This window comes from Leptonychotes weddellii, chromosome X (genome assembly GCF_054177405.1).
Source record: "Leptonychotes weddellii isolate Sample4059 chromosome X, ASM5417740v2, whole genome shotgun sequence".
In the NCBI taxonomy this organism is placed as follows: domain Eukaryota; kingdom Metazoa; phylum Chordata; class Mammalia; order Carnivora; family Phocidae; genus Leptonychotes; species Leptonychotes weddellii.
In genome coordinates, this window is record NC_138385.1 from 32,644,325 (window position 1) to 32,669,837 (window position 25,513).

General features: G+C 39.3%; 1 protein-coding gene across 2 annotated transcripts in view; it reads left to right on the forward strand.

Annotated features, from left to right (window-relative positions):
- The window catches only part of AMMECR1 (AMMECR nuclear protein 1), a 111,758-nt gene that overhangs the window by 46,246 nt on the left and 39,999 nt on the right, over positions 1–25,513 (forward strand). Inside the window, exon 2 of one of the 2 annotated variants that reach the window (XM_081808413.1) lies at positions 4,667–4,777. The exons of the other annotated variant lie outside the window; for it this stretch is intronic. Coding sequence (XP_081664539.1) covers positions 4,667–4,777 — 111 coding nt within the window. The remainder of the gene's footprint in view (positions 1–4,666; positions 4,778–25,513) is intronic. 2 annotated transcript variants of the gene reach the window in all.

Here is a 25,513-nt window from a genome sequence, read left to right on the forward strand (position 1 = left end):
GGTATTGAGTTGGATGTTATGAGTAATTTAGTTGGATCACTGAGCTAAGTAACAGAAGGACCTGAGCATAGTTGAGAAGCAATCATGATTTGATGGCAAAGGAAAAGAACCATGCTAGGTAGCTTCTCTTTTCCCATATCTATGTATAATATTAATAGCCTTGTTGAACACCCATTTATAGTAATTAGCATTATATTGGTAGGGATGGATATCATCTTGTTAATGTCACCCCCTACAGATCTCATTCTAGAGAAGAGCAAATTGCCAGAGTGGGGGCTTGCAAATGTCTAAGGCTATTTTTTTTTAACCTGTTTCTGCCACGGTATGGAGGGGAGATAGGGTTTATGGTAAAATATTGTACGCCTCTCCCACAAATATATGTCTAATCTGTTCTGGTCTGTATCAATAATCTCAAAAGAGGGACATAGGAAGTGGCACTGCAACTTGGACTGGGGTATATCCTGTTCAGATTTACATTGCTTTTCTGTACTTTTGCTAATCCCACACAACTACCTTTCCCTGAGAGCTAGTACTATTGACCTGATGGTATTGGCTGCCAGTTGGCAGAGAAGATTCACCTAGATTAGGTGGTTACTTCCTGTTCCTGTCTACAGACTTGGAAAAATGGAGAGAGTTTACTTGCCTCCAAAGGTTTCTCAGAACATAGTGGTACAAAATGTTCACAAGTAGGAAAATTCCTTAAAAAGCTATGCCTGGTTACTCTCAAATAACATTTCCATTAATATTTCATTTCATTTTGAGCCCCTTTCTAGCTTGTAGTATTTTTTTTCAGCATATGTAGGTGGCTTCAAACCATATGGTAAAAGTATTTTCCAAAAACCTTCAATCTTTGTCTTACTATGAACTGTTTTCCTTAGTTCCTTGTCACTAAGCAGCTCCTCTCAACAGGCTCGAATCCCTTTTTCTACTTTGATCGATCTCTGATTACGTTGATGTCATACATCCTTTCGGGAACTCATACATGTTTTAATAATACATTTAAGAATAAAATTGCCTATTTCTTCCCTCTGTGCATTGGGGAAAGAAAAATTTTTGTTGCTATTTTTAGGTAATACGTATTGAATGTTCCCATAGTCATTGCCCTGTACAAAGTAGTTATCACACACAAGATACAATCTCTTGTGCTCAGTGATGTTTATTCTGTTTTAGTGTACTTTAAAATGCTTCATTCCCAAATTCTTTCCCCCATGAAATGTTGCTTGTAGGTATTTTGTTTTTTAAAATTCCATATACATGTTCTTTTAAAAAATTTTAAATTATTTTTTTTAGAGATTTTATTTATTTATTTGACAGAGAGACACAGCGAGAGAGGGAACACAAGCAGGGGGAGTGGGAGAGGCAGAAGCAGGCTTCCCGCGGAGCAGGGAGCCCCATGCAGGGCTCGATCCCAGGACCCTGGGATCATGACCTGAGCCGAAGTCAGATGCTTAACGACTGAGCCACCCAGGTGCCCCAATTTTAAATTATTTTGTTGAAAAATAACCAACATATAAAAATATTGTATTAGTTTCAGGTATACAACATAGTAATTCAGTATTTATATACATTATGACAATTAAGTCTAGTTACCATCTGTCATCATACAAAGTTGTTACAATATTATTGACCACATTCCCTGCACTGTACATAGCATAGCCTTGTACCTCCTAATCCCCTTCAGCGACTTGGTTCACCCCCCTTCACCCCCCTCCCCTCTAGCAACCATCGTTTGTTCTCTGTATCTATGAGTCTGTGTTTTGTTTGAACACATACGTGTTCTTTGTAAAGTACACTGGATGAGCATTTGTAAATGAGAAATTAGAGCCCCAGATTGTGAAGGCAGAGTTGTATTCTGTCTCCTAAATGTCTGATTTCTTCCATCTTCAGGCATCTGTCCTAAACACAGTGGGGTTGTCAAGTAGCAATCTCTCCCATCTTTGCCACAGATATTTCCCCGCCACACCAACCCCCAAAGTGGGTGTTGCCTGGGGCAGGTAAGGAACAGGGAGAGTGCAGACAACTCTGCATCTGCTTTACCTGTTTTGAGGGCTCTTGAGGACAAATATTCAACAGTGCCTAAAATTCATAGAATGTTAAATCTGCAAGAGACCACAGCAAGTTATCAAGGTTATCACACTACTTTCTGTTACATCTCTAAGCCCTTGCTTATTATGGAGTACCTTTTCTCCCAGGCTACCTGGCAAATTGCAGTTTATCCTCTAGCACCCTACCCCTTGAATTCATCATCCCTTCATCAGTGATAGCATAGCATTATAAGAAACTGTATATAATTTTCCCTACTATGTGTTTAGAATGCCCTCCAACATATTCCCTAATATAGTGGTTAATTTGTATTCATTTTCTGTTTACCCTACACGTTTTGAATGTTTGGTTGAATAGATAGGATTATGGTAAGAATGATGTGCATATATATTTTAGTGGGATAAAGAAGATAATTGAAGGCAAAGCACTTTTAAATGACTTTCATCTCTAGGGTTTTTGATGGGAAACAAATTCACTCACACTTGTAGGTTTCTCACTCAAGTCATTGAGGAAGAGAATACACAACTTCGTTCTGTTACATGGAGAAGCCATCATGTGGTATTTTAAAGACATGTTAGTATATATGTTACAGTGTGATTCACTTTGTTCTGAATCTGCCAAGGGACGTGTTATGGAGACATGATTTGTATAGGTGTCGTTATGGGAGAAGATTGGTATCTTCCTGTCCACATAATGGTTGCTGACGTTGACTCTACCAAATTACAAAGTGAAAAATAAAGAGGTGAAATTCATCGTTAAATATAGTGTGTAGAGTGCGGGTGGCTTAGTCTGTTAAACGTCTGCCTTCTACTCAGGCCATGATCTCAGGGTCCTGGGATCGAGTGCCGCGTCGGGCTCCCTGCTCAGCTGGAAAACTGCTTCTCCCCCTGCCTGCCATTGCCCCTGCTTGTGTGCGCGCTTTCTCTGTCAAATGAATAAAAAAACTCTTAAAAAAATAAAGATAGTGTGAGGATTTTAGATAGTAGTATTCGTATGAGTTATGTGTCTAATTCTTGTCTTCCTGATAATTCTTAGTCAAAAGCTATTAGAGAAATGCTCTAAGTGGAGCATCAGTATCTTGTCTCAAGTTATAAGGTGTTTAGGTGCATGTGACATTGAAAGCAGAAAACCTGGAATTTTTCTTTTGCTTTTTATCTTCGTACTTTTGATGTAGGTCATCCAACACTTGAATACTAACATCGACAATCATTTGGCCTTATGGTCATTTTTTTCAATGCCCCTGAGAATTTGGTTCTTGGAAGAAGGTAATTCTTAGCACTGCTCCTGGTTTGTATACGTTATTTCGGGACCTGTCTGCCATTGTGGCTGCCTGTCAGAACTCGGCATTATTTAAATGTTTGAGATGGGTGATTGAAGTACTTGAACAGGATCTTTTCACCCAACTGCTAATGACTGACTAGAGAGTACTTTAAATGCAGAATGTGTTCTCCAACTCAACAACATATTATTAGAAATACATGACATATGGTATGTCCCCCTAAAATTTAAATTTTTAGAAAGCAGAAATATACTATTTCATACCCATAATACTGTGAATACTCACATTAACATGAACCACCCCCAACTGTAGGGTATTTATCTTTTTTACACAATGTGCTAAAATGTGTAAATTAATTTATTTCATATAAACTTACATATAAAGTTGCTTCTAACTAGAATTGTTTCTAGATTCAGCCATTAATTGGGGCTGTCACTGGTTTCCTGCCAGATCCAAAAATCTACTATATTAAACTTCATTTAAAACTACACAACTTTCTTGATGCCATCGTATTTAATGCTTGAGAGATTGTATTTGTTGGCCATACTTTTATCTAAAAATTAAAATAATTTTTCTGTTTTCAGAGTCTTATTTTGTTAATGTTTGCTCTTGCCCTTTACCTCTCTAAACCCTACTCAGTTTTCTAGGCCAAGCTGAAGAGAATCAGCCTCGATGAAATTTTCTTCTATCCCTGTAGCTTCATTCATGGCATTTCGGACATAGTTTATAGCACTCATTTTCTTTTGCCTGTGTGAGTTAGTTGTGAAAATGCCTGCCTTCTGTACTGGCTCCTAGAGAGCTGTGACGATGTTTTAGGCAACCTTGTATTTCCCATAACCTTTCACAATACTTTGCCCTGAGATATTCAGTATTTGTTGAAATTTGGGGTTGGTTTTTTTGTTGTTGTTGTTGTTTGGTTTTTCTAAAGTAGACTTAATGAATCAATCAGTAACTTGAGGTTTAAATGAGGACTCGAGCAGTCAGCCATGCTGGTTAAGGCTTTGTCCAGGTTGATGTTCCGATTTCATTATGTATTAACTGTGGGACTACCTCATCTGTAAAATAGGAATGTTGGTAATAGCATTACTCAGCCTCTTAGAATGGTTGATGAGGATTAATATAGGTAATTTAAAAACATTTATCATGCTGCCTCACATACAGGATACACTCAATCATTCCAGCTATAATTGTTGTTAAATGCAGTCCGTTCGGCTAGACCCAGCCCCTTGGGGGCCTGTCATGTGGTCTTTATATCTCAGGCATCTAACCCTGCATATAATAAATATTCAATAAATAACTTGCTTGAGTTGAATTGATTGACCCTATTTTTATCTTCCGTTACAGCCCACTGTTTGTAACGTGGAAGATCGGTCGAGACAAAAGATTGCGTGGATGCATAGGTACTTTTTCTGCCATGAACTTGCATTCAGGACTCAGGGAGTACACACTTACCAGGTGAAGACCAATTTTTGTTACCTCTGCTTCTACATTAAAAAAAAAAACAACTTATGAAACTTGAATCTGCTACTTTAACTCCTTTGCCTTTACTAAATTGTTAACATTCTTGATTCCTTTCACATCAGATTTTTCCTTCTCTTCAGCCATTTGCCTTATGTCTGGTAAAATGTTATTGCTGCATATTATCATAATATAAAATATTGTGGTTATATGTATTCTGCCATAGATGTTTTAAAGTGTCTTCCTTCAAAGGCCAGCTTATTTTGTGTAACTTGGAAATCAGTGCCCAAATGTCAATGGCTTCCCAAAATGTATTATTTCCCTAATAACACTGTGTCTTCTCTGTTAGGCTTTTTAAGAATTGTTGATGTCTATGTCATCTTACACGTGTTGCTACACTTTTATGTACTTTTGCAGTGAAGGGGAGAACCTCGGAAGAAAGGGATGCCACAGCCTGGCAGTGTAATCATTCACATTCACACTTTACCCAGAATTAACTGTAGCTTACTTATTTTGTTTCCTCTAACACAAGGACAAAGTAATGAATGCCTCATTGCAGTTGTTAAGACTTTGTTTTTAATTTCCGAACTCACAAAAAGCTATCGAGCATGCCATCTGATTTTTTGTTTTTGGTTCAAGTTTAGATTTCTAGCAAATTATGTTCCAAAATTATTTCAAAAGAAGAAAATTCCTTAAATAATAAGTTATTAGTAAAGGAATTTCCTGTTTTTGTTCATATTTCAGGGTGATTATCTGATAGTTTCTATAGTTGTAATATGCACAAGTATCAGTCCAACAAGAAATTGGTCCCTGCTGACTATTGGTAATTGGGGCACGTTGCTTAACCTCCAATAGATAAAGTAGTAATTACAGGATTTTGTTCTATATACTTAATAGGGATGTTAGGGAGGTGTTAAGGGAATGAAATAATATTCAGTCACTACTTTGCTTCCGGATTAACATTGCAAATACTCAGGCGCCTGGGTGGCTCAGTTGGTTAAGCCACTGCCTTCGGCTCAGGTCATGATCCTGGAGTCCCTGGATCGAGTCCCGCATCGGGCTCCTTGCTCCGCAGGGAGTCTGCTTCTCCCTCTGACCCTCCCCCCTCTCGTGTGCTCTCTCTCATTCTCTCTCTCTCAAATAAATAAAATCTTTAAAAAAAAAAAAACATTGCAAATACTCATTATTTTATTTTAAGATTGCATAAATGCGGCTCGTGGTACCAGTTAATAAAATGCTGGTAACTGAGTTTAGTATTCTTATATTTGAAGGTGCAGCTCACAGCTACAGGGTTTTCTTAGCTTACAGTGAAGCCTGGAAAGAAAAGCAAAGGCTTGGAGGGTCACCTTCATTTTTTATATTTGCACAGGCATTAGAATTGAGTGTTTGGATTTGATTAAGAACATACAAGCAGTAAAGGGGTCAAAACACATATTCTGGAAATGACTTGAACTTCCTAAAGATAGTGTAAAGGCTAGTCTAAGCAAGTTAGATTTTTTTTCCTGACATGAAATACCATGGACTCATTTTGGGACTTTAGCAAATTCTGCCAGTGACTACCTTTTTGGGACAGGTACATATGAAATTACTCTTTTAATAGCTAATCAAAGGCAATTTATGACACATTTCCTAAAATAAGTTGTTATGAGGAACCTGGTTCCTTGGTTATTGCTTGGAAAAAAAGGATTCTATGGCCAAATAAATTTGGGGAACACTAGTTAAGCAAATTTAAACAGCTGTGCTCACTGCAGGACTTCTCAGAACCTGTTATGTTAATAGTGTTGTGAATCTCTAAGAGTGAGATCTAGAATGCAGCGTTTCCCAAACTTCAACTCTTTTGACCACAGAACCCTTTCTTTTTAAAGATTTTTTATTTATTTATTTGACAGAAAGAGAGAGCACAAGCATGGGGCGCGTCAGGCAGAGAGAGAGGGAGAGGGAGAAGCAGGTTCCCCGCTGGGCAGAGAGCCTGATGTGGGGCTGGATCCCAGATCCCAGGAGCCTGGGATCATGACCTGAGCCGAAGGCAGCCGCTTAACTGACTGAGCCACCCAGGCGCCCCAGAACCTTTATCCTACCACCCCATTCATTGTCTTAGGCCATTAGTATCCCAAGGAACACATTTTCAGAAATATAAGTCTGTCATAAAATTTTCATTTTTCTTTATAGTTGGGGAGTATAAGTGGTTAGTGCAGAAATCCTTTGTACTTTCTAATGAAATTGTGGCAGAAATCCCAGTATCAAATGTTATATACTTTAGAAATCCTTAGTGGTAGTGACTGTAGGAGCAGTTGGGTTTTGTTTAAAGAAAATATGAAATTCTTTTTTGCTTACACTGATAAGAAGGGATGAAAATATTCAACTTTTCCACACTTGGAGATCTGTCTCCTAGGGGTATTACCAGAGGAATTATAGTGTGTTTTTCTGACAATAATGTGATTCTGAATGAATCAAATAGCTCAGCTTAGAAATTTGCCTACCTTTGTATACGTGGTTACCCTCATTGTAGTCTATAGCTCTTCCTGTTTATTTTTCACCTTTTTTTCTCATGTTTTTATACAACTTCCTGAAATAGTGTATAACACACTAGATACGTGTGTGTGTGTGTGTGTGTGTGTGTGTATACACATCTACATACCCGGTCTTTTCATTTCTGTTTGGCTTGATTCCTTTTGCTTACATGACAATAAGAATGAAGTTATTTGGAAGTGATGAACAAAAGAAAACACATCTTACAATATACAATTGCTCTTTTTTCTAGATTCGTCTTAGAGTTAAAACTGTGGGGTCAACTTTAGAAAAGTTGCAACATAATGCCTTTCAGTCCAATAGGGGGGCACTTACCATTTCTACAAAACTGCTGTTGATGGTATTATTATTAATAGCTGCCCTTTATTAAATCTTGCTACATATTGATACTGCAGAGGAGCTTTATATGCATGCTACTCAAAGCTCTTAGGTATCAATACCACATTTTAAAAATGAGGAAACCAAGGTTTACAGAATTTAAATAATTTATCCCCTCACACATCTAGTAAGCGGTAGAACCAAGATTCAAACCTAGGGCATCTGACTGCAAAGTCCAAGCTCTTAACTAAGACATTTAAGATAAGACAAAATCAATTTTTCTGAGAAATTATGTTTTGCAGCTTTGTCATGAAAATAATGAACTTGAAAGAGAGTTACTACAAATTGTATAAATCATGGATCGATAATTCGTCACAGTTGAAATTTTGGAACATTATTTTAAATTCCAGAAAATCCACAGATGGGATTATAAAAAGTATATAATACAGGGTTGTATAGACTAGTCAGAAGAAAACTGACTTGGATTAATACTGAAGAAAGGGACAGTGTTTATTACAAAAATATACTTTGGTATGATAAGAAATTGTATTCTCTGGCACACGTAAATAAGGGACTAGACTTTGAGAAGAACAAAATTTTTTTAAATGTGACAGTTGGGGATTCTTGGAGTTAGTTCTTCAATCTTAAAAACCCATAAGTCACAAAATTTACAAATGGAATCAAATGAAAACAAAAAAGTAAACTGTGAAATTAAAGACTCACCAGGTAGAGAGGTCTTTTTAAAAAAATTAGAATATCTGGTTTTTCACTGTCTTCATCTGTGATTAGGTAGACTGTTTTTTTTCAGAATATTACTCAGATATATCCTTGTTTATTGTGGAATATACATAACATGAAATTTACCATTTTAACCAATTTTAAGTGTGCAGTTTTGTACATTGACGTGCAACCATCACCACCATTCACATCCAAAACATGTTCATCTTTCCCAACTGAAACTCTGTACCCACTAAACACTAACTCCCCATTGCTGCCCCCCCCACCCCCTGGCAACCATCATTCTACTTGCTGTCTCTGAACATGACTCTTTTACATACCTCATATAAGTGAAATCATAAGGTATTTGTCCTTTTGTGATAGTCTTATTTGGTATAGCATATTATCTTCAAGGTTCACCCATGTGGTAGCATGTGTTAGAATATCCTTCCCTTTTAAAAGGCTGAGTAATATTTCATTATATGTATCTACCACATTTTGTTTATCCATTCATGTGTCTGTGGACATTTGGGTGACTTCAACCTCTTGGCTATTGCAAATAATGCTGCTATGAACATGGGCATACAATTACCCAGTTGAGTACCCTTTTTTTTTTTTTTTTTCACTTTAAAAGCTAACCATTTTATACAAGACAATGACCCAGTTTGTTTATGGTCCCTTAATCTCTAAAACCTAAATCTAAAAAGTGACCAGGTCCTTTTTAAATGAAATGCCTATCGTAGATTACATTTTTATTTATAAACATACAGTTTTAAAATTCAGACACTTGTCATAGTCAAGTTTTATGTTCTCCTAATTGAAACTTTGATTTTAGGCTGAACTAAAACCTTATAAATAGGCTGATTTCCTCCCATTTGTAAAAATGCATAATTGCTGTGTCTATAGCAGAAAGACTTTGTGAGAATTATAACGTGGAACTATGAAAGGACTATTCCTTCCTCGTCCTTGGAGACTCTGGGTAAAAGCAGGAAAGATTAGAGCAAATAAGAAGCAGGATGGAGCACTCAGAATTATTGATAGAAGTTTATCCATGGTGACATGTTCAAGTTCACCAGTGATTATATTTATTAGTGGTCAGAGCTTCCAAGTAGAAATATCCTTTGTCCCAGTTGAAGAAGAACAATGTCTAGTATTTGTCAAGGTCCTTGCATTTATGGCTGTTACATGTTAGAAAGCCAAGGCAAACTTATTTCCTTTCTCTTAGTACTTAGAGTACATACTTTTATAGGAAGAGAATCACGACTCATATAGATGAACACAGACGTCTCAGACAAAGAAGAGTCCTTAAAATTTTGCTTATTAAGGTGCCTGGCAAAGTGTAGATCTGATTCTTTATGTAAATTCAAGTTGGTAATTCTTCTAGAACATATAAGTGAATAATAGAGGTGTTCTTATTTTGTAAAACAGAAATGTGGTCTGTCATCAAGCTTAAAAGACTTTCTTTTCTTCTCATTTACTTTGTTGGATTTACACCTCTCAGCAGTGAAATAATCATGCAGGTGCGTGGGCAGCGTCTGGAGCTTGATTCTGAACTATGCCACTTTGTTGCATTACTTAATTCTGAAAAATTAGCAATGGAGGTTTTTTCCTTTCTAAGGAACAGGGTGACCACATTAAAGGTGATGTGTTTTGTTTTGGAGTTTGTTTTGTGTGAGTGAGGGGTGTCACTGTGTGTGTGTGTGTGTGTGTGTGAGAGAGAGAGAGAGAGAGAGAGAAAGAGAGAACGATTGTTTCCCTGTTACAAATGTTCATTTTCTATTAGGATTTTTGAGCTATTAGAAATAGCTGACAGACCTATTTTATTCCTTTCAAAGGCCCTGGCTAGATTGGGTTCTTCTGGGTGACTAGCTTTGTTGTAAACCAAATTCGCTTTTATATTTAGTATTATAATCTGTCATTTTTCTAAGGCAGTATGAGGCTAAAACCATTGTAAGCAGCATAATTATATTTTTCCCTCTCAGAGTGGACTATTTTGTGATCATTGTTATTCTTGATTATTTTAGGTAACTGGACTTGGCTCGTTGAGAATAATTGGTTTAAACAAGTCCCCCTCCACTCCTCATTTAATATTAGTGCTCATGGTAGCATCACCCAGATCGATTTTTCTCATGAAAAGAAAAGCTGTACATGAGTCACTTCTAAGTACACTATTGTCATGGAGGCTCATTCTGGAGGTGCTCAGGCCAGACTATTTTTGGCAAGTGTCCATGGCAAGACTCCTGGCTAAAATGTAATTTTTGGAGAAATAAATTAGATGTATCAAAAACAATATGCGGGCGCCTGGGTGGCTCAGTTGGTTAAGCAACTGCCTTCGGCTCAGGTCATGATCCTGGAGTCCCGGGATCGAGTCCCACATCGGGCTCCCTGCTCAGCAGGGAGTCTGCTTCTCCCTCTGACCCTCCTCCCTCTCGTGCTCTCTCTCATTCTCTCTCTCGCAAATAAAAAAAACAAAAAACAATATGCAAAATTAATTAGTTTAATTTACAGTCTACATTTTGTTGCCTTTTTACAAAAGGCACGTTGGCCTGACTTCTAAAACTTGTACCTAATTTGTTAGTTTCAGTGTCTAAGTTACCAAATGAGAAATTGTTTCTCAGATCACATTAGGCATTTAATTTAAGGTGTAGTTTGGAACCTAGATCGTTATATACCCTCTACTCAAAATTATTCATAAGGTAGCATGACTAAATATAATCTGTGGAAATCTGGAAGCCTCTTCTTAGCCACTACTTTAATGCACTCTTTCATTGTTCCATGGTTGTGCTAAATGTACAGAGATGTGACCAAAAAATGGCCAGCAGAATGTGGAAGGAGAAACTAAAGAGTAAGAACCATTCCCAGTGTGGGTAATGGCTCCTGAATTAGAACTATCTGGATTCACAAAGCACCTACTACCACAGAAATTAAGCGTAGTGAGTATGTCAGACTCCAGTTCCTTATCACATTTTTCAGATCTTCAGATCTCTAGTAGGAATCCCTGTGTTCAGCTTGAAGGGCCACAGGCACAATGCCTTTGAGTAGAAAAGCAGAAAAGGCCATCTGTAAAAAGGTGAAGGTGCAAGAGAAGCTGAAAATAGGCTTTTGCAATGTCAGAGCTCTGGGTTCTTGCATTTCATAAGAAGAGGGTAAACTACAAGAAATTGACCCTATTCTTACATCTGTCTATAAGCTTTATTGCTTTGCCCCTGGGAGGCTGCTATTTCTCCTTTAATCATGTTTAAACAGTTCATCCTGCAAATCCGGTCTAAATTTTGCCTTTAGGAATTTATAATATAGTAGGAGAGATAAGTTACATAAATAATTATGGTCCTAGATAGAAAGTGATTTTTACTAAAGAGTCAGAAGTGGCACTGGATGAACAGATACTCTACCTCTGTAATAAAAGTAGAACTGTTTATATAAACTGTTTATATAAAAAAGTAGAACTATTTAAAGCAATTTATGAAATTATTTCATTTGGCCCATGCCTTATCCACTTTGAGTAAAAGCAAAACACTTTATACCATTTTTTGGTTTGTTTTTATTCTATATGGACAAAAAGTCCCAGATTCCAGGGATGTGTATCAATTGTTAATATCAAAGCACCACATACAAGGTATTGCATTTTTTGAGAGATTAATAACACATATTTTGAAGGGAAAAATGAACTTAATATGGAAAAAATTAAAACCTCAGAAATAGAGCACATTTAAAAGAGTGTGTGTGCACACACACAGTTCACCAAAGAGCAACTAGGTCCAGTTGGGTTATAGCCCTGATGCTTGGCAAATGAAGAAAATGAAAAGTTAATAGTTTAGATTCTATTTCTCTCTTGTCCCATGAACATGAATTCATATTTTGTTTCAGTACAGTAAATTGATATCTACCTCCTTTCCTGAGAATCATTGCTTGAGATAGTCTTCATTTTTTTCAGATGAAAGACTGAAGTGGTAAAGATAAATTAGAACACAAATATTGTATGAAATCATTATTATATTAGATGCGGTCTAAAACCTACTGAGGCATTTAACAATATATTTACTTTTGTCCGAATATTTACAAAATAAATATTGAGTCTACTTATAAGTATCTAAAGTATTTGAATCATGAGGACCTGAATGAATGAGAGAAGAGATTTGTATCTTAGTGGCCTGGAAGAATAAGATGCTTACACCAATGAATGCTCAAGGTGATGATTCCCGTCTAGAGTAGCATACAAATAACATGTTACCATTTCTAGGGGACGATGTTGCTAGTAACTTGAGTACTTTAAAATAATTGAATGATGAGGCATTGTGCAGCAAATAATACTCAATTTTTAGTTCCTATTTTATAAGCACGAGAAAATACTTTTTCAAAGATTTCCTTAAAAGGCAAAGAAACAAAGCCCTCTTCCATATTCTTTGCCCTTCCCTCAAACTTTAAACTACCTCAGATGTGGATATCCAAAATAGTAGCCTTTGGGAAACTTTCCTTTTCATCATTGATAACAATTTTGTGTTCTTTAAAGGCTAAACACTTATTGTTAGCCCTCTATCTCATGTCGTAGATACATTTGTTGTAGAAACAACTTCCAGATTTTTTTTTTTACATTCTCTTTCACTTTTTAAATAAAGAACAAATATTCAATATAAAAGTCTTGTCCTAAAGAGCTACCTTATCTGGGCTGCTTCTTTCCAAAAGAAATTTAAGAACCCGTACTATATAATAAAATAGGCATGGACAAATGGTAGCTTTTTAAAAAGTTCTATTGGAACAAGAGTTTCATGGTGGGAAATGGTATTTAATACATTCTATTGAGAATGAGGCTCTAATTATTAGTATCAACTTTGCATTTTCCACATGTTTAAAATTTAAGAGTGAAGAAAATGCAGTAGAGTCATGCAAGAATAGATTTACGATTTGTCTCATGTTCAGAAAGCTCATTTTTATTAATTTTGTACTTTTTACCTCAGCTCACAAAATTATCCTGTAAATAAATATATTGTAACTATAGGCTTCATCATTCAAATTAGATCAGCATGATATTATCCCCATTTTTAACCCTCATTTTTATTTTTTATTTATTTATTTGACAGAGACACAGCGAGAGAGAGAACACAAGCAGGGGGAGTGGGAGAGGGAGGAGCAGGCTCCCCGCTGAGCAGGGAGCCCGATGTGGGGCTTGATCCCAGGACCTTGGGACCATGACCTGAGCCGAAGGCAGATGCTTAACGACTGAGCCACCCAGGTGCCCCTCATTTTTAAATTTATATGTTGATATGCCAACTTTTGTGTCCTTTCTAGTGGTGACAGAAAAGATTAGAAGAAGCCATAAAAAATTCGTCAGAAGCTTTAATTAAAGGGATTGCCCAGAACTCAACTTCCTGTTGCTATACCCAGCTACTTTCAGAACTGCTTTATATGGTCCACAAAGCTAACTTAAAAGGTCCCAACTATTGCTACTTCACTGAGGATAGGAGGAAAGAGAGTCTTTTTTAAATTCTTCAGGCTGCTGGGTGATGTATGGAAGTGTTGAATCACTCTCTTACTGTACACCTGAAACTAATATAACACTGTAGGTTAACTATACTGGAATTAAAAGAAGAACTTAAAAAAAAAAATAACTTCTTCAGGTTCACTTTAAACCGAAGCCACTCTTCTAAGATGACCTTCTTTTGCTCCCTAGCTAAGGGGGGTTGATTTGCTTACCTAGGCTGGGAGAAGTCTGCTACGCCTTGGAAGTGAGCGGAGCGGTTGTTGCATATAAGAGCAGTAAATAACCACATGCGGAGGCTGGTTACTTACACTGCTAATGAGGTTGTGAGTTCAATCCTCATTTGGGCCAGCTTTGTTTAGCTGAACACAGACTGCACCCACTTACAAGAGGGCTCAGACAAGAGCATGTGGATGACTCCGTACCACACCCAAAACTTCAGCCTCGTCTCGGCAATAGGAAACATGCTACATTTGGAATACCGAACACTGAGCTTTCTCCCAAATAGTTAATTCTACCCCAGTAGCCACAGTGGACATGAACACAACCCTTGGCATGACTGAACTCTCCTCAGTTACTGTTAATCCTTATGCCTGAGACAAGAAGTCCCCCTCTTTCTCTCTGTCTTGCCTAGAGTAAAAACCAAAGTCATTCCAAAAGCTCTATTTCAATTAGAGTGAAGTTAATGCCTTACAGTGTCATCACCCTCTGTCTGCCCCTGCCTCTCCCCCATCTCCTATTCCCATCCTTCTCGTTTTTTTTTTAAAGATTTTATTTATTTATTTGAAAGAGAAAGAGCATGAGTGGGGGAGGGGCAGAGGGCGAGGGAGAAGCAGACACCCCACTGAGCAGGGAGCCTGATGTGGGGCTCGATCCCAGGAACCCTGGATCATGACCTGAGCTGAAGGCAGATGCTTAACCGACTGAGCCACCCAGGTGCCCCTACTCCCATCCTTCTTAAGAAGCACGGCCTTTAAGGACCTACCCTCACACTCCAGCCATGCACAGTTATTCACCACTTCCCAAATACACGTCTTTCATGGCTCTCTGGCTTTGAACCTTTTTTTCTCTGCCAACCATACCTCTCTCCGTCTCTACCCAGTCAACTCCTACCCATCCTTCAAGACGCAGCTTGCTCATTACTTCTTCTATGAAATTTCCTTGACACTCCCACAGGAAAGTTGGTCAGTCTCTGTGTTCGCTCAGCACTTTGTTCAGTCCTCTGTGATAACACTTGACACACTGGTTTGTAATGATTAACCTTACACGTTTGTCTCTCCCTTTTGAAATTGTCCTCAGCAGTAGTTTACCAAGCCACATCAAGGCAAATAAATAGAAAACAGTCTCATCACTTCATAGCAACTTGATCCCGATGACCATTTCTGTTCTCTTCCTTTCTGTCTGCTTCTGTCAGCTTATGTTCTGTCACCTTTCCCTGCTGCCACTGTACTTGAGCTATTAGAAGTTTCTGATTCTGACTGGTACTGAGAGGGATAGTTTAAGGCCAGTTGGAGTTAGACCGATCCAGGGGACAGGGGTCCTTATCCGGAACACTTTTGAAAGCAAGTTAACATAAGGTTGATCTCTTGGGATAGGTTCTAGAAGTGACTGAAGAAGCACAAGCTTGAAGGAATCCTTACAAGTCATCTAGTCCAACCTTTATCAGCTACTTGTATCTCTCTTAAAATCTCCTAAGAAATGGGCATCTAGCTTCTCTCTGAATATATCTCCATTGACTTGGAACTCACTACTAGTTAAGTAAACCATTTCCTTTTCAGACACCTCTAAACCCAGTGCCCCAACTCGAGTTACCACATCACTTTAGTTGAAGCGCCAGAAGTCAAAGATTGCCTATATTTAGCTCTTTATTCTTTATAGAAAGCCACACTAACCAGCAGTGGTTAAACTTACCCTCTGAGTAATGTCTGAGCCTTTAGAAGTTGAGGAGTGGTAAGATACATAGCTTTACAACTGACTTCCATCCACCCACCCATAACAATTTTAACTGCCCCCTTATTTTTTTTTTAAAGATTTTATTTATTTTACAGAGACACAGCAAGAGAGGGAACACAAGCAGGGGGAGTGGGAGAGGGCGAAGCAGGCTTCCCGCCGAGCAGGGACCCCGACGTGGGGCCCGATCCCAGGACCCTGGGATCATGACCTGAGCCGAAGGCAGACGCTTAACGCCTGAGCCACCCAAGCACCCCTAACTGCCCCCCTATTATTGAAACCTTTGAAGCTGCTGCCGCCACAGCTTCTCTCACTGCCTACATTAGACTTCTGGAATTGGCTGGGCCAGAGATTCCATAGATTCCAAGATAGAATAGGTACTAGATCTTTTATTAGTGCCCAACAATCCCTAGTACAAAGTTGGAACTAGAGTTAGAACACAGGTCTTCTGACATTGCCTGGGACTGTCACCACAATTTTCACAACAGAAGGCCTCTATAAAAGTAGGAAAATATATTTGTTTCATGTTAAGAAGCACACCGTTCCAAGGCACCCTGTAATAGAACAATCATTTTGTAACGTAAAGTCTCAACACCCAAGTTATCTGCCTTGTGTCAAGTTTTTGGCATATTTCCGTAAGAGCTGTTCAACCAAAACTACAGGAGTGACAGAATCTGTGAGACAAGCCCGAAGCAAAACCCAAGGCAAATATATACACGTACGCACATATACACACAGATAAGGATGTATGACGTTTATTCTTATCTTAGATTTCCCTTTTCCTCAAACATGGCTTCCAACATACTACTAGTTAAATTTCCTAATCACAGTAATCAATAATAACTTCTCTTTGTGTGTTTGTCTTGGACCCATCCGAAGTATTTTATGTGAGTTACCTCATTTCATCTTGCCAATTATATGTGATGTTGACGGTATTTCACTTGTATTACAGCTAGTGAAAAACAGGACTTAGGTTAAGTCACTTGCTGAATCACAGCTAATACGTGACCGCAGCTGAATTTGAACCTGATTCTATCTGGCTCTGAAGTCTGTGTTCCCAGCCACTGTGTATACTGCTCTCTCCTCCGGTGACATCGCTCCCTCTTCTGTGAAAGCTGCTTACAGCTATTTGTTCTCCTAACTCAACCGGCATCCCTTGGTCTCCATCCACAGGAAAAACAAACACACACTGAATAACTCTTCTCTTCATGCAGGGACTCGGTTACTCAACTCAGTAGTCCCAAATCCCTCACACCTGCAGTCCCTAAGTTCCAATCTTTACTCAACTTCTCCTGGATCCTCTTTCCTTTTAGAATCCTGCGGCACGCCATCTCCCTCATACGGCCGTTTTCTTCACAGCTATCCTCTTGGTCCAGGTTGGTGTTCTGAACCCCCTCAGTCCCCTCAGAACGGATCATCTCCTCAGGGACACCCCTCCCCCCCCAAGCTTTGACTTGCTTTGTGCCACATCTGCATCTCATCCCAGCAATTTACATGGGATACAAGTTCAGCCTTCAGGTTTCTCGTCGGGTACAAGCCGCCGAAATCTACTCTGACTTTTGCAAGGGCTTAGGGATGGCTTCCCCATAAAGGGTCTGTAGATAAAAGCCCCAGCTCTGCTCTTCTCTACACCTGGTGCAAAGGGGAGGCATTTCGGGGGTAAGAAGTTAGTCCATTCCTTAGAAATTATAATTAAGGAAACAGATTCCAAATTTCCAAGTAATTTAGATCAAATTTATTGCTTTAGTTTTCATTTTTGCAAGTTGACGTTCCTTGGGGCAACTTACCATAAAACAAGAAACAGCTATATAAACGGAGGACAAATATATCCACGACTGACATGTTTCTCGTAGAGATGAAAAAGGAATTTTAAGAAGGAACTAGGTGTATTTGGACATGGATTATGTCTGTTGCACCATGCTTACATTTCTTAAAATCAGAAGGTTTTTTTTTTTAAATAATAAAAAATTATCCGGATTGTCTCTCTTTCTGATTGCATTTGGGATTTGGGGATCTGAGTATTTGAAGAGCAAGGGAGATTTTTTAAATGTATTTTTTAAAATTGTATACAGGTTTTTATGTGCACATTATCTTTTTCAACTTTGAGGTAAACAGTAATGAAAACTAGAACCTTGGGCATTGTATCTTGTTTTTGCCCTCGACCCATTTTAAAACTTCTTTATCTGAAACAAATTGCACATCATCAAAAGTCTGTTTTCAGGATAGAGGCATTTCAAAGTCTGACGGGAAGATACCTTTCCATTTTTTTAAATTCATATGCTGCCTGTTAATTATTATAAAATGAATGGCAGCGTTGCTGGATACATTGTCCATGCCTCGTGTCTCCTAATAGGATTTCCAAGAATGTTGCCAGCACATGAAGTTGTCATTTCACATATTCAAGCCCCACATACCAGAGACTCATCGTGGCAACAGGGCAAATTAATGATGCCGTGAAAGAGAAACTAGCAAACGGCTGGAGATGCCTGCCTAGGAGTCAGTCACATTTGGAGTCTCCGGGATGTCAGAGAGGCTAACCGATACACCCCAGCGTCATTTGTAGGCTTGCGTCAGAGACCAGAGAGGTGAGAGGAAAGGGTGACTAGTCCTGGGAGAGCAGACATTCTGCCAGCTCGTCAAATGTCACAGTTGATCGCTGCCGTTCTGTCTCTTGCCTAAGGTGTATCCCATTATAAGTTCGAGACTGAGAAACCCTTCCGGGAAGAACATTTTAGATTTCCCAGGCAAATAACTTAGTAAATGCTCATGGCTCTCCAGTGTCACATAGCAGTGTTCTCTTTCCCAAAGGATCCGCCCAGGGTTTTCCCCAAACCCCCAGAGTTCCTGCTTCTTCCTTTGTGTGCTCAGTACATATGGCTGGTACCTCTGTTATAGCACTTTATTTATCTTGCCTTGCAGCGTGCTTAATTCTGCACATGATTCTCTCCCTTACTTAGGCTAGTAGTCCCTTAAGGACCTGAGCTAAATTTTTCACACCTTTGCATCCCTTAAGTAGCTGTGGGTGATTAGGCATCGATCAAAATAAATGTTTGAATAAGAGAGGTCCCTTAGTATACCACCGTACTTGTGTACTGGGTGGGGGGGGTAAGGTAATTCAAGTATTAGGAGCCACGGCCTATGCAAGGGAAGTGAGAAGTGAAGGTAACAGATCTCTGGACAGGTAAATCATAGGAAAGTAACATTAATTTGCAGAGGCGATTTCCTTTCATTTGGAGGAACCTAGACATAACCTAAGGTGAGACATATCTGTATTTTGTTTTCTATTTATAATTTTAGATCAAGGAACTTTTTGCTGTAAAACTGCATCAGTTGTCATCTGACAAAGGATGGGAACACTTCATTCTTATGAGAGGCTTTAGGTAGACAAAATGTTTAAGATATTCTAGTTGTAGCTGTTAAGGTCTGCTACCAAAAAAGTGGGGACGCCTGGGTGGCTCAGTTGGTTGAGTGACCGCCTTCGGCTCAGGTCATGATCCCAGGGTCCCAGGATCGAGTCCCGCATCAGGCTCCCTGCTCACTGGGGAGCCTGCTTCTCCCTCTGCCTGCTTTGTCTGCCTCTCCCCCGGCTTGTGCTCTCTCTCTCTCACAAATAAATAAATAAATAAAATCTTCAAAAAAAAAAAATGAAACCATGAGACGTTTAAAATATGGTCCCACAGGGGTGCCTGGGTGGTTTAGTCGGGTGAGCGTTCGATTCTTGGTTTTGGCTCAGGTCGTGATCTCAGAGTAGTGGGATCGAGCCCCTCCTTGGGCTCCCCAGTCCCTCTGCCCCTTCCCCTTCTCTCTCTCTCCCTCACTGTCTCTCCCTCTCTCTCTGAAATTGATAAAACTTTTTTTAAAAAGTGCTCCCACAGAAAAACTTATACATGCTCATTCTACAGATGAGATTAAGGAGAACCAGAAAGCCTAAGATCCCGTGTATTACTTGGAGCGCACAGTTGTAGCTTACAAGCATCTGGTGCCATAAGGCTCTTTATTGGAATTGTTTCAAGGACACTTTATTCATAGTGGCACTGGTGTCCACGTATTTCTTTCTTTCTTTCTTTTCCTTCCTTCCTTTCTTTCTTTCTTTTTCTTTCTTTTCTTTCTTTCTCCTTGTAAGAGAGAGATGGCCATTTCTGTGAAGTTTTATAGCTCCTAGTCCTAAAAAGGTCGGGTGAGTGGGTGATGGTTTGTTAGAAATGATCTACCTGTGATGGCTGAACAACTTGGGTGAGGGGCGCCAGAGTTTCAGGTAAGCAATCCCTGATCATGTCTTCACGTTGTGCCATTTATTAATATCTAGTGAATTATCCTTAATGATTCTGTTAATGAAACCATGTAGAGAGGCTGTATTGACATAGAAATAAAACTTAAATTCAACAAACAGAACAGGACCTCACCCCCTTTCCCCAGGGAAGAAGCTTTGGGCTGGGGATTGTGACGACGTTTGGATCATTATATTTAGCAAGTTTGAAAAAGGCCTTTTGAGGGGTGCCTGGGTGGCTCAGTCAGTGAAGCGTCTGCCTTCGGCTCAGATCATGATCGCCGGGTCCTGCGATGGAGCCCTGTGTCCTTTCGGGCTCCCTGCTCAGTGGGGTGCCTGCTTCTCCCTCTGCCCCTCCCCCCACTCGTGCTCGCACGCGCCCGTGTGCACGTTTCTCTCTCTCTCAAATAATAAAATCCTTTTTTAAAAAAAAGTCCTTTTGAGAGATGCGGCCTCTATCTTGTCCTCAGTTATCAACTGTGGGAATATTCGCTTCTGAATGGATCCCACCCTATTCTGAGCCTGACTTTCCTTGTGTTTCCCCGGGCCATACATACTATGCGATGACTGTGTAATGAATAAACCCATTGGGGATTAAGCAGAATATTCAATGTAATAAAGCTCGGTTGGGGGGGGCGGGGGAGAAGTGCTGTTGATATGCATTTGATAAGAATGTGTTAATTTCCACAAAACATCTGGTTTCAAACAAAAGTTGTGAATGTAGGACATCTGAGGGGGTTAGAGAAGGAGAAGGGATTTACTGTGCTTAACAATTGCCAGTGGTTAGGCCACTTCCAAGTTGTGATTTTGTCAGACTTGGAAATTAAGTGGGATCAAATCTACTCAGCCCTTCAGTGGGAGAAGATCCAGATCCAGCTGCAGCAGGGCGCAGTTACTAATTGAGAACTAAGGCTCTACCCAGTGTCTCCTAGCTAGTTTTCATTAATATGCTTAATATTGCCCTTTTTATATTCCGGGTTAAAAAAAAAAAAAAAAAAGACTGTCTTTGTGGTTTATTGGCTGAACTTGTTCAGCTGAATCTACTGTAAAAGGGCTTTCTTCATGGCCATTATTTTACTACAGATTTCAATGTTCTTGCTGTTCTACTTCTTTTCTTAATAAGGTAATTCAAACTTAGAATAGTTACTGTAGTTTCAAAGCTTGATTGAAAGATGCATTCAGTATTTTCTCTAAATAAGCAGCAATTATAACAACACAGCTGTAGTTAAAGATAGAATTTATTATAAATCCTGACAGTCGTGCTTCTCAATTACATCAGGCTGAAATAAGGTCTGTTCAGTTGAATTCTACATTTATTGAGGACATAACTCTGAGCAAGGTACTGTATTAGGTTGTGGAGGTACAAAGACAAATAATACATGGTATCTTCGCCCAGTGAGTGTTTAGTCTTGTAAGAGATGATGGGACGCGTGCGCAAAACAACGACAAAGAACATAGTAAGTGCTACATTCGATTTATAAACAATACTGCTGGAAGCGAGAGAAACCAGCTCTGGTTGCATATGCTGGGGGAAAGTTTCACCGAAGAACTGACATTTAAGCTGAATCTCTGTGGACATTTAAGACTCCATTTCAACATTCAAAAGTGAGGATGTGAAGAAGGTATGCATGCTGTGTCCAAAAAACTTTCTAAGCCAAATACAAGGAGACAGAACAGCGCATGCTGTTCAGGGGAGAACTGTAACCCTGTGTGGCTTGAACCCTAGTGAGGATAGTGGGAGATAAAATGGTAGACGGGGGCTGGAGTTTTTATTCTCAAGGCATCGAATTTGTGTTGAAAGATTTTCAGCAGAGTAGTCGTGTCGCTCAGGGATGACTCTGGCTGCTTATATATAGGATGGGATGGTAAGGATAGGGATGAGAGAATAGTTAGGAGGCTAATTTTAAATACTCCAAATGAGAGACGCTACAGATGTGAATTAGATTAATAGCAGGGAGGATGTAAGGAGACACAGAACAGAGACATGGGAGCACCAGAACAAGAGGAGACTGTGTGTGGGGAGGGAGGTAAAGGGACAAGTTAAAGACAGGTCCAAAGGTTCCTTCTTCCATGATGAGGAGATGACACTGCTGATGGGCAGCCTGGGAAGAGGCACACGTTTGGCACATTGCTTGCTTGTAAAAGAGTCATTTTTTTTTTTAAAAGATTTTATTTATTTATTTGAGAGAGAGAGAATGAGAGACAGAGAGCACGAGAGGGAAGAGGGCAGAGGGGGAAGCAGACCCCGTGCCAAGCAGGGAGCCCGATGCGGCACTCGATCCCGGGACTCCGGGATCATGACCTGAGCCGAAGGCAGTCGCTTAACCAACTGAGCCACCCAGGCGCCCTAAAAGAGTCATTTTTAACGTCAAAGCGATTTGGACCTTAATCTTGAGGTCCCTTTTTTTTGTTTCTCCATTTGATCACGGAGGATCTTTTTAAATTAAGAATGTATTGAACATTGCTTCCTTTCAGGACACAGTAGTGACAGAAGAGCATATGATTTAATATATTATTACATGATATAGTATTATTTAATATATTATCTTATGTAAACGTCTAATAAAGACAGTGGAGGAGCAAGACCCAAATAGCATTGTTTTCTTTTGGCCCGTGCCACCAAGCAAAGCTTAGACAATAAAAGATCGTTTTTTACAGGGCTACCACTTGCTTGAAGGAGCACTGATGTTATAACATTTGTGAAAGTGCAGCCGAACCCTCAAAATTCCTCTTTGTAACCAAATATACATTTTGTGGACGAGAAAGCTATAAAGAAATAAATGTTTGTAAACACTGGGCGGTTGTTATGGAATTTAAATATCTGTACTTATTACCTAAGAATGTCTGGGTTTCAAGGCTGAATTAAAATAGATTCCAGGCTTCCTTAAAGGTAAACAGCACATCTGTTGATTTGTCTAGGACAATGGAAACTGACTGATTTTTGTATTATGATACAAGTCAGCATCTTCTCTTCCATCTATTTAGCAATACTTTTGGGTAATCACTTCTCCTTTGGGGAACTTTCCAGATGTTTTGTGAATATGATTCCAATTTAGGAGAGTTGTTTTTATATCGTCGCTGAGTGATGTTCTAACTCTGAAACTCTTACTTAGACTGGTGTAATTCTAGCCAAGGGGTCCTCTGAAATGTGTGTAGGAGTGCCCTGTGACGCTTGAGCTTTCTTGACTTGCCTAGATTCTCAGAGCTGCCTGTGGGGGCCGTTTCCTGGAGTCAAAAAATCCAGCCCCTCTTGCCGTAATTTCCATTAACAAAGAAAATAACATTTCCAGGTATCAGCAGGGGTCACTACATTTGGAGCAGTGTTCATATAGGGCAGTGAAAACGAACAGCTAGTACCACGAGATGATTTAAATGCTTCCCTGGGGGCGGGGGGCGAAGCTCCCCTAGGTACAGATGTCCACTTGTCTTTTCCAAAAGGAAGAGAAGCCCTGAAATTCAGTGAAAAGGACAGGGTGGTTGCTGTTGTAGACATAGTCAAAGTGTTTTGTTTTGTTTTGTTTTTCAAATAAAAGGTCGCAAACTTTTTTAAAAAAAATGTTAATGTATTACAATAGCCTGGCATTAAGTAGTGAATTTGTATTATGACTACATTTGTTTCTTAATATTTATTTAGAAAATTCATAGTCTGTGCTTGGTTTTATCCAGGTATGGATTATGCCATTTATGATCTTCCACAGAAAAGTCCTCCCAAGCCGGAACCACCCCAAGCTTCCTCACCCTGCCCAGCAGTTGGTCTGTGCCCTGTGTTTGCCAACTACCTTAAATATTTGCCCAAGCCACGCATAATTTTAAAAGTAAAATTTCTCATTTTAAATGAGTCACAAGCTTATGGTGTCCAGTCGTAGATGATTTTTGGACTGTGGACCCTCTTATTCCTCTCAGTTAACACCAATGATAGAGATGTCACAGCTGATCAACCCAGTAGATGAAGAGAGACCTGTGTTGTAAAACGGAGTACAGACTTTCCTGCCCAAAACCATTTTGCAGATTTTTTTCCCCTATAAAATTTACTGGCTAGCATTTCACTTTGGAACATTGACCTATGATTATTTTATTCAGTATTCTTGTGGGATCCCTATCAATTTTAGTGTCCCAAATTTTCTTAAGCAAACACATTTGGTGGTTCTGGTATTTTCAAGGTTTCTATAGAAACTGGAAATCTTGGAGCCTTTTTTTTTTTTTTAATCTTATTGTTCTTATTTACAATTCTGTTTATGAAAAGAGGGAGTCTTATCACCTGAAACCAAGCGAAATTAGTGGAATACCCATCCATGATATGCTAGTTCTGTGTGTTGTGCTTAAAGGAGACCTGCACGAATCCAGGAACTCACAATATAATCTGAGTGGTCAGACGTGTCCTTGTGACAAGGTACCTGGGCCTCTAAGGCAGTGAGCCATGCTCACAGAGTAAGATGAGAGCCAATATGGAGATGTGTGAGGAGTAACCACCACTGGGAATGTTTCCTTTGGACAGCGATGCTACTGTGTTCGGCTTTCATTTGGTATCTGTCTCATAATGACTGCATATTTCCTACTTAACTTACGGGTTTCCCAAGAAGGTTGTGGCTCTGCCTTTTATTTTGTTTGTTCTGGTGTGTAGGTCTATGACCTCAGGGGATAGAAGCTTTTTTTTTCCCCTCTCCCATTTTACAGCTCGATGTAACCCAAGGTATTAAAATTTTTCAACTTTGTTAGATCCAACAGGAAGTGATTGAACTCAGTCAGGAGGCCTGCGCCATATTTCTGATTCAGTTATTTATGACCTACCATAAGTCTTGTACTTACAGGTCCTTCAGTGTGATTACGACCATAGGCGAGTAACGAGCCACACTGAAGTGGATGTAAAAGCTCCCTAACTCGAAATAATTGCAGGAAGTCAGTATGATCAATAAAGAATGAATGAAATGTTTATTTTTAAAGTAGTTTTGCTTGTTTTAATGCCACAGGTAGCTCAAAATGGGTGAAGAGCATACTACCGAGGAGATGTCGTCCAGAGAGCTGCCTTTTCATCTACACAAAAGATTCATAATTATGATGGTACAGTGCACGGAGATGGCTAATTCTAAAGTCCTGAAACTAGTTGCTCTCTCTGTACTTCCCTCACAACCTTAATTACGACGTTGATTTGTTGAGCATAGCAGACCCTTCTTTCTCAGTCAGCCTAGGTCTCTTTGAATTAGCACAAATTTTGCATTAGTAGAGCACAAATTAATGACGTATTCTGTTACGAAGAGTTTGCTTTCCATCACTGATAATTATTTCCAGGAAAGTTAAGTCCACAGAAAATATTCTCTCAGTTTCTTTAATCCTGTTTGCCAACGTCTAAGAAGTGGCTTTTAGTTACATGGGGGAGGGAGAAGGCATGGCACTTGCAAAGGAAAATGAGGTGCTGTAACCTGGTCTCTCAGGTTTGCGGAGCAGGCTCTGAACAGCATTCTAAACCAATATTATTCCT